The sequence below is a fragment of the Drosophila pseudoobscura genome, chromosome 3, assembly GCF_009870125.1.
Source record: "Drosophila pseudoobscura strain MV-25-SWS-2005 chromosome 3, UCI_Dpse_MV25, whole genome shotgun sequence".
Classification (NCBI taxonomy): Eukaryota; Metazoa; Arthropoda; class Insecta; order Diptera; family Drosophilidae; genus Drosophila; species Drosophila pseudoobscura.
In genome coordinates this window covers 15,830,907-15,849,587 of record NC_046680.1, presented here as the reverse complement: position 1 = coordinate 15,849,587, position 18,681 = coordinate 15,830,907, and the positions used below count along the sequence as shown (strand labels likewise).

At 49.3% G+C, this 18,681-nt stretch overlaps 3 protein-coding genes across 3 annotated transcripts; 1 reads left to right on the top strand and 2 right to left on the bottom strand.

Moving 5' to 3' along the window:
* Positions 1 to 510: 510 nt before the first annotated feature.
* Positions 511 to 2,403, bottom strand: LOC6898681 (uncharacterized). Its single transcript, XM_002138650.2, has one exon. It carries the CDS (start codon positions 2,383 to 2,385, stop codon positions 583 to 585), a length of 1,803 nt encoding a protein of 600 aa, XP_002138686.2. The 5' UTR covers positions 2,386 to 2,403; the 3' UTR covers positions 511 to 582.
* A 213-nt stretch (positions 2,404 to 2,616) lies between these two features.
* On the bottom strand, positions 2,617 to 5,594 carry LOC4804859 (uncharacterized). The gene has a single exon (XM_001361315.5). The coding sequence runs from the start codon at positions 4,528 to 4,530 to the stop codon at positions 2,641 to 2,643; it is 1,890 nt and encodes a 629-aa protein (XP_001361352.5). The 5' UTR covers positions 4,531 to 5,594; the 3' UTR covers positions 2,617 to 2,640.
* A 1,091-nt stretch (positions 5,595 to 6,685) lies between these two features.
* LOC4804861 (mastermind-like protein 2) lies at positions 6,686 to 18,131 on the top strand. Its single transcript, XM_033378490.1, has 5 exons — positions 6,686 to 6,815; positions 6,908 to 6,972; positions 14,168 to 14,537; positions 14,597 to 17,534; positions 17,597 to 18,131. The coding sequence occupies exons 2-5, from the start codon at positions 6,952 to 6,954 to the stop codon at positions 17,790 to 17,792; spliced, it is 3,525 nt and encodes a 1,174-aa protein (XP_033234381.1). The 5' UTR covers positions 6,686 to 6,815; positions 6,908 to 6,951; the 3' UTR covers positions 17,793 to 18,131.
* Positions 18,132 to 18,681: the final 550 nt, after the last annotated feature.

The following is an 18,681-nucleotide window of genomic DNA, read 5'->3' as shown; positions in this document are numbered from 1 at the left end:
ATAATCGCAGACTTTGCTGCTGCTGCGTCTGTGACTGCGACTGAAACACCCGCATTGTCGTCCGTTTATGGCCATATTTATGTAAGATCAAATCATGTGAGATGTCAGCGAATATTTGGCCAGTTCATTGGGTCGACTCATCGCCTGGAATGCACATTGCGTCCGTCCATTTGGGTTTTCACAATCGTTGTAGATGGACAGATATAGATAGACACATCCGATTGTCTTTTAAAACCACATCAAAATCAATAAAGCGTATCGATCAAAACCCAAAATTGAGCATTGTCTCAATGTTTGCAGTCCCTGATGTGATGACTCGATGTCGTTTTTAATAACAGCGACAACAGAAACAACCGCATCAGCATATCCGCTATCATTTATTTTGCGGAGGTGGCGAATCTCTATTCAACATTCCTTTGTTTGGCGAAGGTTGCTAAACCAACAGCGAATCGGACCAGAATTAGATTAACTTGGCTAAAGAAGCTTTTCAATTTATTTCAGATTAGGCAGACAAAGAAAATGTGGTAAAAAGTGACTCGTAATCTCCATGATCTCCAGATCGTATGTATCTCTGCGTCGACCTCAATTCGGGGCTCTGCATCGCCCCCATTTCGACCAGCACCGGGAGACCCAGAGCTCCAGGGCAAAGCAAAAGCAGCAAAGCAGAATAGCAACCATGTACAACGACATTATCCAGGATATATCCTCCAAAAAAATGGCGTCCCATAAGGCCTCCGGCGAGCTAAAGTCCTTCAGCGGAGTCAGGCGAAGCCTCACCATGTCGTAGAAGCTTCTGTCTATCCAAAACTTGAGGAAGCCGAACTCCTTTTGCCGCAGCATATGCTCCTCGAAGAGCTCGCGGTACGGCAGGTGCCGGCGCACCTGCACAGCGAGAAAGAAGAAACGGTTGATGCAAATGTCGTCCGAGAAGTAGAAGACGGGCTCGGCAAAGAACTTCTGCTGCTCCACGTAGGTGTGCCAGCGCAAATTCGTTACCGGAAAGATGAAGCTGGCATTGAAGGATTCCCGCAGATTAAGGAACTCGTTGTAGTCCTCAAAGATGCAGGTGCGATTTTCGCTCAGTTGCTGGATTCCTTGATGTCCGGAGGCCAGCAGCAACTTCAAATCGTCTTGGCTGATGGCGACCTTATAGCGGGAGTGTTGCACATCGTTGAAGGAGCGAAGCAGCGGCTCAGGCGGCGGACTCGTAAAGAAGGACTGCAGATAGGCCTCGTACATGGTGGTCATCATCACACTCGCGAAGCACAGCAGGAAGCAGACAAGCTTCATTTGTTTGCTGGAGTCACGGGGAAACGGAAAGGACTGGCCCAGGAGGCCGCGCAGACTCTTGTCGTTCAGCAGGATGTTTGCCACGGTGAGACCTTTCCAGGACATCTGCTGGCTGTAGATCAGGAGGAGCGAGAATAAGCAGAACAGGACGAAGATGATGCCCAGAACGAGGGGATCCACAATCATCGTGTATATCTGTCGATATGGCACCTTGGGCGGATGTGGGACCATAAAGCAGAAGCTTCCCGTCACATACGGATAGGTCATCGTGTCGAAGTTCGATCTTATCCAAGTCGTATCCAGGGACATTCCAATGTCGAGCAGATCCTCATCCACCCACTTGGATATGTTCCCATAGTAATTAAGTATTCCGACCTTCGATCTAAGTTCCGAAGTCAGCTGTAATCTGGCATTTAACTTCTGGGCGAAGCTATTCAACAGATTGGCCACGAAACCGGTCATTTTCTCCTCGCCAGTCTTCTCATCATGATACGACATAGATCGAGGGGCCAATTGATCCGCCAGAGTTTTGATTGTGGCCCCGCGCATATTTCTGAATTGTTCCACAAAAATTGGTTTATGGTCGAATAGATCCAGCTTTTCAAAGTTGAGCTCTTGAAAGCAGCGACAGGTGTAGATGCTGCCTGATTGAACAAAGTCCGCCTTCACCATGGCTATGTTGTATTGCTCTTTCAGAGAGTAGTTGTCGCAGACCTCCTCTGGCTGAATGTCTTCCGTAAGGTATAGCAGACGCCTTCTCATTTGCAGCTTAATCAAAGTGCGATAGTTGCCCTCCTTCTCAGCACTAGCTCCACAGCTCAAGATTAGTGTCGAGCTGCTGAAGTTCCAATCGTAGTCCGAGCTGCCCGAGGACGCCAGCACAGTGGACGCTTCCAGGCGTTTGGACAGCGTATGGAAAACGCACTCCTGTCCGTAGATGAGCAGAGTGTCGAAGTGTTCCTCAAGACGCAGTCGCAGAAGCAGGCGCAGCAATGTTTCCTCCAGGTCCAACTCACTCCGATTGGTGATATCTGAGAGTTGGCCACCAACATCTCCGAGGCAAAAGAGGAGGACGACAATCCCCAGCGAGGCCATAGCAAAACTGTTGTGAAATCCCTCGATGCTTAGACTTTTGGTAACGCTAGTGTTTCAGCCCCTGGTTGATTCCCTGGCATGCAGTTTTCGTGTTCCTCGCAGCTTGTTAACACGGTCGGGTGTGGACATGGCTGCACAGCTGTGAAGGTCGTGGCGGTGTCCGTGCTTGGGCAATTAGCTGCTTTATTAAAAATTCATTAGTCCGAATAGGTCGGCAAATAAACGCTTTAGATGGGCTCGAGATAAGTGGTTGAATTAATGTTGGAGGATGGCATTGTGCGGCTTTCTCCTTCTTCTCCAAAACCAAAGCTCGAGGATAAAGCAGCAGCAACTTATACCCATGGCTGCCCCATAGAGCTTCAGTATCCAGGAGATGTCATTCACCAGAATGGACGGGTTGATATATGGCGGCGGGCTGGAGTCCCTCATGGGCGTAACACCAAGCCTTACCATGTCGAAGAAGCTCCTGCTCTTCCAGAATTTCACTAATCCGAACTCTTGCTGCCGCTGCATGTGCTCCTCGAAGAGGTGCCGGTATGGCAGGTGGGGACGCAGTGGGATATGGAAAAACAGAAAGCGATTGAAGCAGAGATCGAGTGAGTAGTAGAACAAGGGCTGCGCAAACATCCTCTGCTGCTCCTGGTAGGTGCTCCAGCGATCCTCGCTTACCGTGTAAACGTAGCTGTCATTAAATGAATTGCGTAGAAGCACGAAATCCTCATGATCTTCGAGGACACAAATACGATTCCTGCGTATCAGGTGAATATTGGAACTTTTTCGGGCGGACAAAACGTTCATCTCAAATCTACTGATGGCGAGCTTGTGGCGGGAATTGGCAATATCCTGGAAGGTACGGATCGATGGCTCAGGCGGAGGGCGCGTGAAGAAGGACTGAAGATACGACTCGTACATGGTGGTGATCATCAGACTAGCGAAGCACAGAATGAAGAAGACGAGCTTCATGTTCCTCCTTGGGTCTCGCGGAAACGGAAACGACTGGCCCAAAAGGCCGCGCAGGCTCTTGTCGTTCAGCAGGATATTGGCTAGGGTGAGGCCTCGCCAGGACAATTGCTGGCTGTAGATCAGCAGAGCTGAGAGCAGGTAGAAAAGAATGAGGATGATGCAGAGCACAAGTGGATCTACTATAACTGCGTATATCTGGTTGTACGGCAGCCTGGCGGGGATCGGAACCATCAGGCAGTACGATGTCAGCAAATAAGGATAGCTCAATGAATCCAAATTCAGTACCTGCAGAGAGCTTACCATGGTGGTGCCAAGGTCTAAACGATCCTCCTTCACCCATCTTACTATGTCCTTAAATACGGACTCTGTCTTCTCGCCATCCTTCCTTACGGAACGAAAGTCCAAGGTTGCATTTACCTTCTGGGCGAAGCTATTGATCAGATTGGCCACGTAACCAACCATTTTCTCCTCGCCAGTCTTCTCATCATGATACGACATAGATCGAGGGGCCAAGTGATCCGCCAGAGTTTTGATTGTGGCCCTGCGCATATTTCTGAATTGTTCCACAAAAATTGGTTTATGGTCGAATAGATCCAGCTCTTCAAAGTTGAGCTGTTGAAAGCAGCGACAGGTGTAGATGCTGCCTGATTGAACAAAGTCCGCCTTCACCATGGCTATGTTGTATTGCTCTTTCAGAGAGTAGTTGTCGCAGACCTCCTCTGGCTGAATGTCTTCCGTAAGGTATAGCAGACGCCTTCTCATTTGCAGCTTCATCAGAGTGCGATAGTTGCCCTCCCTCTCAGCTCTAGCTCCACAGCTCAAGATTAGTGTCGAGCTGCTGAAGCTCCAATCGGATTCAGTGCTTCCCGAGGACACCAGCACAGTGGGTCCCAGCGAGTGTCTCAGCATTGAATGGAATGCGCATTCTTCTCCGTAGATGACCAGAGTTTCAAAGCTCTGCTCCACGCGCAGTCTCAGAAGCAATCTTAGCAACTTCTCCTCCAAGTCTACTCCTTCGTGAAGGCTTAAATTGGACAGTTGGGCAGTTACCTGCCCGAGACAGAGTAGAGCCACAACGAGCCGTTCTGAAGTCATCGCGAAACTGTTTGAAAATCCGGCCGGTCGCCAATTTTTGTGGCACAACCAGTGTCGGACACTGTTTAGAAGGAGATGTGCTGGCATGCACTTTTCATGTTCAAACCTGACGAAACCTGCCGAGGGGCAACGTCAGGGCACGACCCATGCAAGGGTAATTAGCGACTGTACATTTCTCTCAGACTGATTGGACGGTGAGAATGTAAGCGGTTCCACGCACAGCCAGTTGTTGGACTTGTTGCTCGGCTCAGGCGCGTGAGACTGCATCATTTGAATGGGGGCTTGTGGGGCTCTTAACAACTTCCGCTCCACAGCCGGGCACCAACTCTAACGCCAGCTCCGGCTCCAGCTGCACTTCCAATTCAAATGCGATTGAATGTTTGGCATGTTCAGCAGATGCAGATGAGAGCGATAGACAGACAGACCCAAAGCAATTCGATTTCTGAAATGAAATTTTCCGGCAATTTGGGCATAGTCAAGCTCATTGCATTCGATTTTCGTCTTGACTTTGACTCCGTTCCTCATCGAAAGTGTGGAAATGCAAACATTTCGCTTTGTGCTCTTAATTGCAGTGCAAGTGGATTTCAATTATTCAAATGAGTCGCTTCCCTGGCATGCCACTCGAAATCTCTCTCGGGGCTGCACTTCCGAATTTTCGCTCCTCCAAAACTGGTCTAGACCATGTCGCCTTAATGGCGAACAAACGACACAGCGCCAGACCAGCAGTCGGAGAAGGCGAAGAGGAGGCCGAACTGGAACTGAATTTCTTCTGCTTCATCATCATCTCGTGCTGATATCGTGGCTTTATCTCTTGGCCTGCCTTTTGCCATTTGGCTCTCTGCTGCTGTTGCTGCTGCTGCTGCTGTTGGGAATGACGTTTCAGCGAAAGTTGTTACGTTACCATCGACAACCAGCACCGACGACAAAACACTGAAAGCCTATGCAAAACCGGTCGGTCATTGATTTTTGGTTACTGCAAATTGTCTGGCCATGACCAGCTCTGGAGGGAGACCAGCTCATCTCCAGCTGCAACTGCAGCTACAAAAATGTCTCGCTCCACGCTGCGTATACTCGATTTGGCCGCAACGACTTTGGATGGAGTGTGCGCAAGTGCCAGTGCGTGGCTAATTTACAGCTTATGGCTGGCTGTGTCCACAGCTGGCTGTCTCCACAGCCACCCCAGATTAACATTGTTCAATATTTGTTCGGAGTAAATATAATTTCAATACGCAAACAATTGAGATGAAGCCGATTCATCGGCTGGACGACTACTGTAAAGAAAGAGAATCTCTGCTGATTCGTTTCTATTCAGAGAAGTCTTTTATTTTTATCAAAACTGAGTGGCATTAAATGTTGAAATATTGCGTGACAAAAAAAGAAATAAAGGATAATAAACTGTTGGTACATTTATGTTACTAGTAAGATTCCGCAACTTCTGAGTTGTGGGATCTACAAAGTTGTTTCCACATTCTTATAAGCCCTACAGCACATTTATATTACATTAAATATTTCCTGTACTATATATTTAATGTTAAATATTTGAATAGGCACGTTTTCCCAGGCCAACGCCCATTGGGTCGGCTCTCTTTATTCACTTCCTTTCACTTCTTGGACAGGCTTGCCAAATTGCTTGTAACCCAGGGAGCTATAAACAAACCCGGAGCCACCGAAATCTGCACAATCTGCTCATTATGTCTTCGATTGTGTTTCTGTGTTGATGTATTGTTTTTCTTCTTTTCGGCGGACTGCATGTATTTTTGGCGTGGCTCTCTTAGCGGTAATGTGCCCACTTTGGGCTTGTTTGTCGGGCATTTTGCCGGCGTTTTTAACACACATTGACCAGGGCATTGTTGTTCATTCGGTTAACTGTCTGGCGGCACAATTCCAGCTTCAGTTCGGGGCTACTCTCTTTCATTTCTTTCGGTTTCGGTTTCGTTTCGTTTCGTTTCCTCCACTCCATTCCAGTGGATCGGATAGGAGTAGATTGGAGGCTGAAGCAGTTGCCATTGAAAGTAAGGCTGAAATGAGCCGTTGGCATCCAGATTCACTTTCGATGCTTTGATTGAGAATGCTTGAGTCCGGTATTCGAATCATCAGGTCGTCAGAGTATCAAACTCACCTCGTGGGGAGCATGGCAAGAGTATCTTCTTCAGCAGTGTCTCTGCTCTCTCTGTCTGCGTTTCTCTCTCTTTCTCTCGCTGGCGGTTGCTTCGTCTTCGTTTTGGCCAAGTTGCGAGCCGCCGTCGACTTCAAGTTTCAGTTACAATTCGGCAGCGACTCGGCCTGGTTGCAATTCCCTCAATTGCTCCGCGCGTGTCTCTTTGTGCTTGTGCGTGTATCCTGAAATATAGCTACAAGGATATACCAATAAAGTGGGTGCAGTGCCAGTCTGGAGATATACTTCCAGTCTTAACTCCAATCAGTGTGTTTTTCCTGTGCTTATCGAGACGATTTTAATTTTCAGCTGCTGCCTCATTCGGATTAGGAATTAGTTTTCATCCTGTCGCGATGAGAATTCTGCCATTGCTGGTAAGTCGGCTCCGGACCAAAAACAAAACAACTCAGAAACTTTACAACCTCACAATTAAATGGGAATTTATGCAACAAAAACCACTTGGAGAGGTGTCAACGCTTGCTTGACCCCTACGGGCGTGCGACCTGCCCTAAGCCCCCCCCCCGAGGAGGCATTCCCCATCATTGACATTGACAAATAGTGTCATTGCATGGTGGCGAGCCGTGAGGAAGAGGGAGGGAGGGGGGAGGCCGGAGTAAGCCAAGTGTAAATTGCCTTCCGGCTGCCTCCACACTCAGCAGTCAGCAGTCAGCAATCAGCACTCTTGCCTCCAGACTTCAACTTGGCTCTTGTTACGCGAAGAAATGTTGGCCTATCTTGTGGATCTCTTAGCCGAATGGCTCGGCATGTGGTGGAAGGTGTGCGGTGTGTGCCCCGCCTGCGAATTGTCTCATTGTTTCCCTTGCACTTGTTAGCGCTGACACTGGCTCTGATCGGAGATATTCCCTGGGTTACAGCTGCCCAATTGTTATTGGAAATTACTCACACAATTAGATAAGATAGAGGGGATTCTATCCACTGAATTCTCTACCTATCGCTTGCCCAATCGTTTCTCTGCAACGTCGTGTTGCATGCAATGAGCAGTACGAGCTGCACGGGTAGAACCTAGTGTGGCAGCTGGCTGAACTCATTAAACATCTTCATCTGCATCATCAGCAAGACCAACATGAGAGCTCCAACTGTCCTCCTTTCCATCTTGATCTCTGCCTCCGTCTCTGCCTCTGTCTCTGCACGTTCGTCTGCCTTTCAAAACTGAGGCGCCGAACGACCATTAGATTTGGCTTCAATCTCCATCTCCATTGGTTGTGCAAAGCCAAAGGCAAAGGCAGAGGCATCCAAAGATGACTCTAGACTTTTGCAGCCGAAAAATCACCCATGATGATCATTTGCGGCTGCCATTGAGTCCATCACATGTGCAAGTGTGCAAGTGTGTACGTGTGTGGGTAACCTTTACAAAAACGTCTTGTAAGGCGCTTCATTTATCGAACTATTGCAATTCGGACTGAAAAGAGCAGCGGTACTCGTACAATAAATGTCAAAAGCTGGCCCAAATAAACATTATTTCAGTTGTGTAGAAAACCGTTTCATGGCTAATTTTCAGTCGCATAGAAAGGAAAATGCTGACTGTCATTGCCCGATGTTTGCGCGGACAAAAGGCGGAAGAGGGGGAAGAATAGCCTGACTTTCTGTGCTGTCTGGCTGGGGGCTAATGCTATAGGTATGGGTATGCTCACGACACCGCACACTTCAGCACCTGCTGCCGCCCCTGGGCCCCATCTCCACTCTCCAGTGCCCCCAAATAGGCCGAGGCTGAGCATATTTTAATATGCTGCACGCATGCAAACCGACCATTTGTTGCCTGCCGCTTGGAGTGTAGAAAGTTGATTGGCATTATTTTGGCTCTGTCTCCGATTCGATTATTACTATGTATCTAGATTGTCAGCAGAAAGTTTCGTTTCAACTGCGACGACAAGTGCAGCTAATCTGCAGCTTCGGCCCCAGATGCAGCCCTACCAGATCCGTCCCGAAATGGAGGAGGAATTCACCTTTCACTTCTCTTGTTCACATCCCACTGCAGCTCAATTATTTCCATTACGAGTATTGAAATCGAAAGATGCGCTTGCTGCTGGCCGGCCTGGAAGGTCCAGCCGAAATTCAGCGGCAAAAATGGTTATAAATAAAAGGAAAAACTTTTGCAACTGAAGACGAGCGGCTAGCAGCCAGTTTTTAGCTGGACAAATGTGAATGTACCTGTACCGCGATGGAGTTAGAGCTACCTCCGCGAGGAGACACACGAAAATCATATATTTTGGAATGCGGTTTTCGACCGCAGACAATTTTCTGTTCGTAGCGTAATTACAATACTATCCACAACTCGGTGGTTGGTTGGATGGATGATGCGGAGATATTTATTTTAATTAAATGTTACTCAAGTAACCAGCATCTTGGACTCGAATCTGACCTGGGCTGCAGTTTCGGGCTGCACATGAATTTCACATGAATATTAATGATGATCCGAAATTGCTCGGATGTCGATTAGGTTGTCTACTAATTTGTGGGCCCCTGCTTGTTTGCGGCTTATAATTATACGGCTTCTTTCTTTTTTTGGCATTCGCCGAGGAAGAGAGAGAGCGAGAGAGAGAGAGGGGGGGAGGGTTGCATAATAGTGCGTCATGAATAGCCTAAAAATGCGGCCAGAGTTCATCGCGGTTCCGGATGGCTATCAGCGGCGACCAAGTTTGTTTAATTTATGCACACTTTTTCTTCGAGGGTTACTGATTGTTTATTCGATTTTTATTTATTTTATGCAACGACCTTGCTCAGCGCTTAACTAATTAAAAAAAGCAAAACACACACACCAAAATCTTAAGCTTTTTTTTAGAGCCTGCTGCCACTGAACGCCCTCAACCGAAGTCAGTTTTGGATGGGTTTGCTAATTAGTTTGGGTTTGATTGGTTTCGTCTGGCTGCTGCATTCGGATGGGATTCTCCTTTCCATTTTCATTTGCACATTCGCGCCCCAAAGCGTGTCTCTCCAGTTCGTTGCCTAAGTCTTTTGTCTGCTAGCCTCCTAATGCGCCATGGCGGCGACAATATTGGCACTAGCCGATTGCTTGTAACCAATTGTGGACATAGATACTTACATGCCTACCAGTGGCTGCAGACACACAGATACACACATGGGCAGACTCTGGACTTTGTTTGCTGTCGTTTGCATAACAACAGCCGGGTTGTCGCCGCCGCTCATACGCAACATTCGTTCAATTGCATTTCAATTTGCTTATTACTCGGCAATTTGCAATTGACACAGTGCTAAAATATGAAATGCCCAGTGACAGAGCGGGGATTGCATCGTGAGCCCGAGCCCGAGCCCGAGCCCCCAACAAAAGTTGGTCAAATTACAATTACGAATTGAGATCTCTGGGTGACAGTCTGCTGCAATTGTTTGCGCCCCCACTGGAATGAGAAGGAAAGGCGCAATCAGCTCGAGAGCTACCACACGTTCACAGAGACCAGCCTCATTTGCGGCTGGGATTCCTTGGAGTGGTTGGACAACTTTTACATTCGCCCGGCGTGCAGTGCTGCATCATCTTCCATCATTTTCCAGTGCCCATTATGCAGATCAGCCTGGCTGGCGGGCCCCTCACGCACTGCTCTGCGCCCCCCCCTCCAAGATGCTCCAAGCCCAAGCACGCACACGAAAACCTGCTACTTGTCGGCACGTTGCCGCCATTGAGGCTGCCAGGTGGACCTTCTTCAGTATCATCTGCTGGCCCGCTTTCTCGCGGCCAATTCAAGTCACGTTGAGGTAGATTCGACCCCAGCGGAGCAGCAGAGCAACAGAGCAGCAGAAGCATACAAACACTTTCATTTTTCATTTAATTTAATAATTCATCATTCATCATCTCTCATCTCTGCCTCCCATCGTGTTGGCCTTATCTGAAGCGCCCAAAAGTGTTTATAGCCTGGTCCACATTTTAACCCGCTGGCGTGTCGCTTACTTCCGTTTTCACTGGTGGGGCTGGTGGTGCTGGTGGTGCTGGTGGCACTTCTGGAACACAATGACTGCATAAAAAACGATAAATGCTTTATTTTCGTACATGCCGTTTTTTACACCATTTCGGCTCGCATGCCACGTTTGTCGCTTGAGTCTTTCGTTTGTTTTCTCAAGTCTCACATTTTCTACACCCCGATTCGAGCACTCACTTCCTTTCTTCATTCCTGCTGGTCGCGCTACAGTTATTCCATTTGGACAGCTGTCTCAGTGTCTCAGTGTCTCAGTCGCAGTGTCAGCCGCCTCTTATGCAACCAGGGCCTGGGATTTAATTATAAGGATTTACCAGATTGTCGGCATTTTGGCGAGAAAACGAACGAGAAAGTGACGCATTATTTACATCCGCTTCGGTTTCGCCTCTCCGCCACTTGCAGGGGGGATACTATGGGCACTGGGCACTGGGCACTGGGCACTATGGGAAATGATGTCAGTTAGGGCTGGACGAGCTCGTGTGTTCTCAGACCCGTCCCAGCAATGGCATACGCTTCCCCATAATTTGAATGGACATTAGGTTTTTGCAACTTTTTGCATCATTTGACGATGACTGACGCTCCTGGGCCACTCGCGTAATTGGCCCGCAGACAAGCCACAGTTCGCCGGCCCGGAGTTCTTGGTTTCAGACACCAAGAGTCTCTGTTAACTGCCTTCGTTCGCGGGGGGTTATGGTGGTTCACACAGAGATGACTCTCAAGTTGTTGGCCAGAATAATTGTGCCGTGTCACATGCTGGTGTGTTGGTGTTGCCAATCCACTAGCATTCACATGGCTGACGGACTAACAATGGCAGATCAACTGGCACATATCATAACTGCTCATCATCGGGAGCATGAGATGAGATTGCCAGGGGCTAATGGCAGTAACTGTGTGTCTAGACAACAAAGCACCCGAAAATAAACACAATTTACATGAGAACTTGTTCAGCTATTTGTCAGTTGCAACTTGACTGTGGCTGTGGCTACGGCTGCGGCAGCCCCAACTGGAGGCAGCAGTGGGGGCTCTGTAAGATTTCACTTGGCAAATCGGCGAACGCCAACACGAGCAGCAAAAGCTGAAAAAAAACCACCGTAAAACGTGCCGCTCGTCAGCACAGACACCAAGCAATCCAAGCCATCCAAGCATCCCGCGTGGCTGCCACTTGGCGGCTCATGCCACATGCCACAAGTTGTTAGTCCTGCGGTCAACTTCAGGTTGTCCATGCCACTGGCTTGTTTGGCCATTTCCATTACACAACATCTTCACTTTGGGTCTGGCTTTGATTTACACTTGCCCACTAAATGCTTGCCAAAGATTCGGAGGCTTCTTCTTCGTTTGGCGCATTGCATAATTCTTCTGGCCAAATGGAGGAAAACTCCGGAGAGTTCCCCGGCTGACATCAGATTTATTGGCCTGTAAACATTTTCGTTATGTTAATGTGTGAGTTTGGGTTCAGCTCTCGAACAATTTTGGGCCCTGGCTCTGGCTGTGGCTCTGACTCTGGCTCGAGATGAATTTTGATGGCTTTTTGCCTTACTTACTGACTGGTGGCTGGTGTGTAAACTTTCTCCCATTGTTAGCATCTTTCTTTTCATGAACTGCTTTCGGCTGTTCGCGCCAGCTGCTGTCGATGCCCATGTTGATTTGATTATTTCTCTACTGTTTCATATTTCCCCCCGTGCATCATTGTTTTGCCAAATCTTTGACATTTGCTTATTGTGTATGTGTATTGTATGTGGTCAGCAGAGTGTGTGACTGGCTGGCTTTCTTTGTACAATGTCTAGTCTAGAGTCGAGTGGAGTGGAGTGGAGTGGAGGGGATGGGACTACCGAACGGCTTGAGGTGTAGGTCAGTTAGAGGGACAAGTATGGTAATATCTGTTGCTTTGGCTGTGACTTTGTCTGCACAGCAGGCAGTTTGTATAGGAAGTCACTGTTGGATAATCGGACTGTTTGTGTGGGTTTGACAATGTCCGCGATTAGCATATGTCGCGCACAAAGGTTATGTTATGGCATAACCCCCCGAAAATACGCATGGTCTGTCCGGAAAGTGAGTGTAGGACTGGACCTAATTATTGCAATTATATGCTGTCAAAATGCGTGCTGAGACAACATCCAAAGATACCTATGAAATAGAAAAAACAAAAGCCAGTCGCAGCAACAAAAGGTTGCCTCAGGAGCTGTCAAAACTCGGTCTCACAGCTTCCGTTTTGACATGGCTCCAATCCACGGACCTAAGGTACTCAGATAAAGGCCAAAACAATGTGACAAAGATGCCATAATCAGAAGCAACTACCGTGAGATTGCGTATACGCCACCGCCAATCGACAACTGGGTTAGACCCCAGCATGTGGAAGTGCCCGTAGAGGTGGGGATTTGGATGTGGGTAACTCTCATTGTCGGTTGAGTGTGTATTATTTTCACTTCACTTTCGGCTCAGCCATCAAAATGTGTTATATACTTGTACCCCATTATATAGATACAGATACAAATCAAATGTCAAGCGCCCACACAGTGCGGCCGACATCTGCAGGCCAAATGCAGTTTGGAAAGTTGAGAAAACTGAGCCTCGGCCAAGTGAAACAGAATGGGGCAAGCCCCATTTTCCTTCTGTCTCTCTGGCATTTTTGCGAGGGCGTATCTTCACTACTCGCTGCTCTCTGGGGCTGCAGGCTGGTCTGGTCTGGTCAATTGAAATTCGTTGCCGCACTTCAGGGCAACTTTCACGGCTAAGCCAGAAAGGCCGGGCAGCCCGTGACTGGTGATGACTCAATGCCCTGACACGGCTGACACGGCTAGGCTGATTCGCTGATTCGCTGATTCACTGATTAACCATATCGCGATCGGGCAAAAATTAACCGCCAAAAGAGGCTGGAACACTTGAGGTGAGGTCTAGCCTTGCCTTTAACCCATCGAGCCGTCGGCATGTCGTTTTTGTGGTCAACAACTCAATCTCAGCCACATCTCCATCCCAGCAAAAGCCGCAGCCTCCACTTGACATTGACCCAATGCAAAGATGGAAAGACGACAGCACACATTCATCCATTCATCCATCCAGTCCCACTTTGTTGGGCTAATTTCTGATGCTCGCTTTTATTGCGTTTTTAATTCGCCTCTTTTGGCCAATTCACAAATTGGCTCTGCCATCTACAGTACGTTTTGCGGCTGGTAAAAGTGTTTGCTTATCTCTGCTTTTGGTCGGGGTCTCGACCTTGTCTCAAGCTAAATCCATTAAAATATTTTCAAGTTTGCAGGAATATCTTTTTGGAAATCGAAAGTTTGTTGGCATTTTTGTGATTTTCCACGAGGAGGCCATTTGTTATTGTTTTTTTTTTCACTTAACACATATATTTCAGATATTTTAGTTTGAGTTGATCCGTATCTTTAGTAATTTGTTGGGTTTTAATTTGATGGAGCTCTTGCGAATTCCAAAAATATCATCACTGCTTGTATAAATATTTCGTAACAGTCTCCTTCCGAATTAGTTTCGCTTTTAGGGCTGTGGCATCTGCCTAATCGAGATATGTATCTAGCGGATAAATTTGAGCTTCACGGAATTTTAATTAAATATTTTGGCATTTGAGCGAGCTGGAGTAATAGATTGAAACTTTCTTTTCAATTTGCAGTTGGCACTGACGCTGCTGGCCATTGGTGTCGCCGCAGCAGCTTCCACGACCACGGCCAAGACCACTACCATTGCTTCCACCACGACAGCAAAGCCAAAGAGCGGGTCCAAGCCGAAGGCTGAGGCTGAGAAGCCAACTAAGCAGCCATCGCCATCTGCAAAGCCATCGTCCACAGCTGCCACCACGCGGCAATCGAAGGCGCTGAAGGCACCTGTGAATCCTGGCGAGAACCGCGGCAAGAGGACGCTCTTCGACTTTGGCAATGCCGGCTATCTGTATCCGGAGGTAGCCAGCAGGAGGTCCGGCTATGTGGACAACACAGCCAGCTATTATCCCCAGACTGGCTACTACAGCGGACAGAACGCCATTGGTAGGTGGAATATCATGGCAAAAAGCAGAAGAATCATTTTGAATATCCCTCAATTACAGCTCAATATCCCGGACACTTCGGTCCGGCATATGCGCCATACCCGCAGTACCTGGAGGCGCCTGAGCCCATTATCGAGATCATTATCAAGGATGCCAATGAGACACTCGCCGAGGAGCCTGCCCAGCCGATAGTGACCAGGAAGAAGAAGAAGAAGGAGAAAGTCCATGTGTTCTATGTGAATTACAAGAAGGACCAGAACAACAAGCTGCACCTGGAGTCGCCGATAGCCTCATTGAACAACGACGACAACGAGGAGGAAGAGGAGGAGGAGGAGGAGGTGATCCAGTACCCGGTGACCCCTCTGCCACCGCTGAAACCCACCACCCTGCGCACCATCATCCACCCCGACTCTGAGAAGTTCCACAGCAACTCCGGAATCCACGTCTCCTTCGGGGCAGAGAACAAACACCAGACTGGGCACATTCTGGAGGAGCACGATGCCGAGAGCATTCAGCGCCAGGTGGTGGCTCTGCCGCTCCCAGTGACCGCCACTGGCCTCAAGGCAGATGGCGGCTATTCCGGAAACACCCGCGCCGACTATGGCAGGGAGAGCAGCTTTGGCAGGAGCCCCGGACCCATCGCCAATCTGCTCTTTGGAAGTGGAGGCAGCTCAAACAACTTCCACCAGCAGTCGAACCTGCACTTCCAGAGCCAGCAGCAGCTTCCGTCGCAGCACGGCAGCAACTATTTCAGACCACCCTCCGCTCTGGTGGGCCCTCCTCCCTCCTATCAGAAGCCAGCGCCACAGCAGCAACTGCAACAGTCGCAGTCACAACTGCAACATCCGCAGCAACAGCTCCAGCAACCACAGCAGACGCGCCCAAGCATCACGCAGCAGCAGTTGCCTTCCACCTCGTCCCAGACGATCTTCAACAAGCTGGTCCAGCAGTCGCAATACTACATCAATCACAATCAGCAGTATCCGTCGCATCACCAAAGTCAAAGTCAGCAACACCAGCAGCAGCAGTACCAGAAGCCACCCAACAAGCAGGTCCAGGTGCCATTCTTCCCTACGATTCCGCCCAAGACGCAGGAGCAGTCCTCGCGCCCGAGTCCAGCGCCATATCATCCCATCAAGTTCCGTCCCACGCCAGCTCCCACGACGCACGTGAAGCCCTTACCTCTGCCCGTAAAACTGGACAACGCAAACTACCAGCAGCAGCAGCAGCAGCAGCAGCAGCAGCAGCAGCAGCAACATTATCAGCCACAGCAGCAACAAAAGGTGCCACAGCCTTACCAGTTTGTTCGACAGCCCCAGTTTGTGCAGCAGCCACAGTTTGTGGTGCGTTCCCCCACGCCTGTGCCGGAATATTACCCGCAGCAGCACCAACAATCGCAGCAGCATCGCCAGCAGCAACAGCAACAGCAACAGAAGACCATTCAGAGCACCCTCAACTACTTTGATATAAAGCCATCCAAGGAGACAGAGCTGTTGAAGTCCATACCCAAGTATGAGCAGCACATCATTGAGACCGTGCAGAATCCCATTAATCCCTCACAGCAGCAACATCATCATCATCCTCAGCAGCAGCAGCAGAAGCAGCAGCAGCAGCAGCAGCAATTCAGTTACAGCAGCACTCGTAATGAGGTGATCCACGATGTGCCCGCTCCCAATCTCGCACCCTCTGCCCAACAGCCTGTCTCCGGCCATTACATAACCGCTAGCTCAGGGAGTATCCAAGAGCAGCAGCAACAGCAGCAGCTGCAGCAATCTCACTTCGCCAGCTTTCCCAGCGAGGCTTCGCCCCAGCCTCCCGTCTATGCGGAGTCCACGCATGGCCAGAAGGTAATGGTAGTCACACCCGTGCCCCCATCGGCCAACTATGTGACCTACAACCACTACAACCAATTGGCAAACGAGCCCGTAGTCCATGTAAACTCTCAGACCGCCGCATTGCAGGCCCAGGCCAGCACAAACTTTGCCCAGCAGCCCAGGCAGCCGGCTGCCTCCCAGATCACCGCTCCCTCGACGGACCACTCGCCCTTCAGCGTGTCCACCTTCCACTCAGATGTCTTCAAGGAGCTCGAGCAGCGAAACCAGCAGGAGCAGCAGTCACAGCCACAACAATTGCAACAGCAACAGCAGCAGCAGCAACAGCAGCAACAGCAGCAACAGCAACATCAGCAACAGCAACATCACCAGCAACAACAGCCAAGTGCTGCTCCAGCTTCAGTTCCAGTTCCCGCGCCAGCTGCCTCATCTGCTTCCTCTCCCAATGGAAAGGCCTCGCAGACGCTGCTACAATTGCCCGACGAAGTGCCCGAGGATCTGCGCCAGCAACTCTTCTCCTCCGGCATCCTTAACAACGCCGACATCTCCATCCTCGACTACGACAAGCAAGGGGACATTGCCCTGGAGAACCTTCCCGCCGAGCATCTGCAGCACTTCTATGGAGCCGGCGGTGGCGCCCAGATTGCCGAGACCAACAAGGTGCTCACCGTGGTCAAGCCGAATGGGGACAAGGTGGCGCTCAGCGAGAAGCAGATCGATCGCGTCAAGCAGAGCAACTCGCTGCCCCAGAAGCAGAATCTGGACGTAAAGGTGGTACGCTATGATGCGGGACAGGGACAGAGCGTCAGCGAGAAGTACGTGCGCACCGATGCCACCGTGGTGACCCCCGTGGACCTGACCGAGCGACAGCAGTACAACCGCTACCTGCCACTGAAGATTAACGGAGCCCAGTTCCCCATTCCAGACAGCGAGGAGCTGCAGGGCAAGAAGATCGTGAGCGTGGTGGTCCTGGCGCCCGTCGAGGCCCAGCCGGGGACGACGAGCAGTGAGGGGCGCAGTGTGGACAACAAGGAGGTCAAGTTCTTGGGCGGCGATCTCATCAAAACCCTCGTCAAGAAGCCCACCAAGGACAACTTCAAGCGTTGGCTGGAGAAAGAGGCGCGTACGGACCTCGAGCTGCAGTCCGTTGTCCTGCTGGTGACCAGGTAAATGTCCATTCCATCCACTGGATGGAGCAGAGCTAACCCGTTTTCCGTTTTCCTTGCAGATCCAGCGACTCGTCCGCGGATCAGGAGATCTTCATGTACGACATCGGCACGGGCAGTATCAACCGGTTGAACGGGGAGCTCTCCAGCACCTTCGTCAACGTGGCCGAGGAGAACGCCAGCAGCGAGGATCTGGAGCATGCCGCCACCCTGGACCCCAGCACGCTGGAGTCCATGATGCATCTGCGTCGCAGATAGATTGAGTCGCCACCGCAGTCCACAACGAAATGCCATTTAGCTACTCTTCTACATCATCGTGCGCCAATTCCACAATTTCATATCGCTTTATTTTTTTTACCCCCCCTTCCTTAGTTTTGCATTCCCCTTTTCTCTTCTCTTTGATCTATCCTCAGGTTGCACATCTTCCACCAAAAGAGAATCATGCTTCATTGATCACGGCATTGCATCCCCAATTCCTCTCGTAGTATTTCCATTTTGTAAATATTCTATGCTGATGTTACAATTATCTTAATTTAAGTTAATTTACGTAAAACAATCAAAATAAATAAGAAAAACGTAGTCGTGTCAGATGCAGTATTTGGCGATTTTTGTTGCCGATTTCTGTAAGAGAACGCATGCAAATACGAGACATTTATATATCTACCTACTAGTGCCCTGCATGAAGGGGCAACAGAATCGATTCGATGGTATTAGGTACTCTCTTCGTTCGGTCGGTTAGAATCCGGAAAATGGACCGAACGAAGCAGGTCTGTAGAGAGAACGAGAGAGCAACGCACGCACGCTGTGAGTGTAATTTTATATAAAAATTAACAATCATACTCAAATCACGCTAATAAGCGTAATGTTAGATGTGTCTATACAATAGATGTCTACAGTAAATACAAAATGTAAGAGGTACAATATTCATTTGAAAAGCGCGGTATTATCGATAACGACATCAGTTCAAAGTGGTTTGTTACGTGACGTGATACGTTACGAGTTGGACATCAACGGGTAGTGTTGCAAAGTGCGTTGAATTATTAACTTAGTCGAGTTGCAAACCACAAATATCTAAGCGGTTGAAAATTCTTTTAATAAATGGTTTTAATTTAGTATAAATGCGTTGTATTCCGGAGGAGACCCGCAA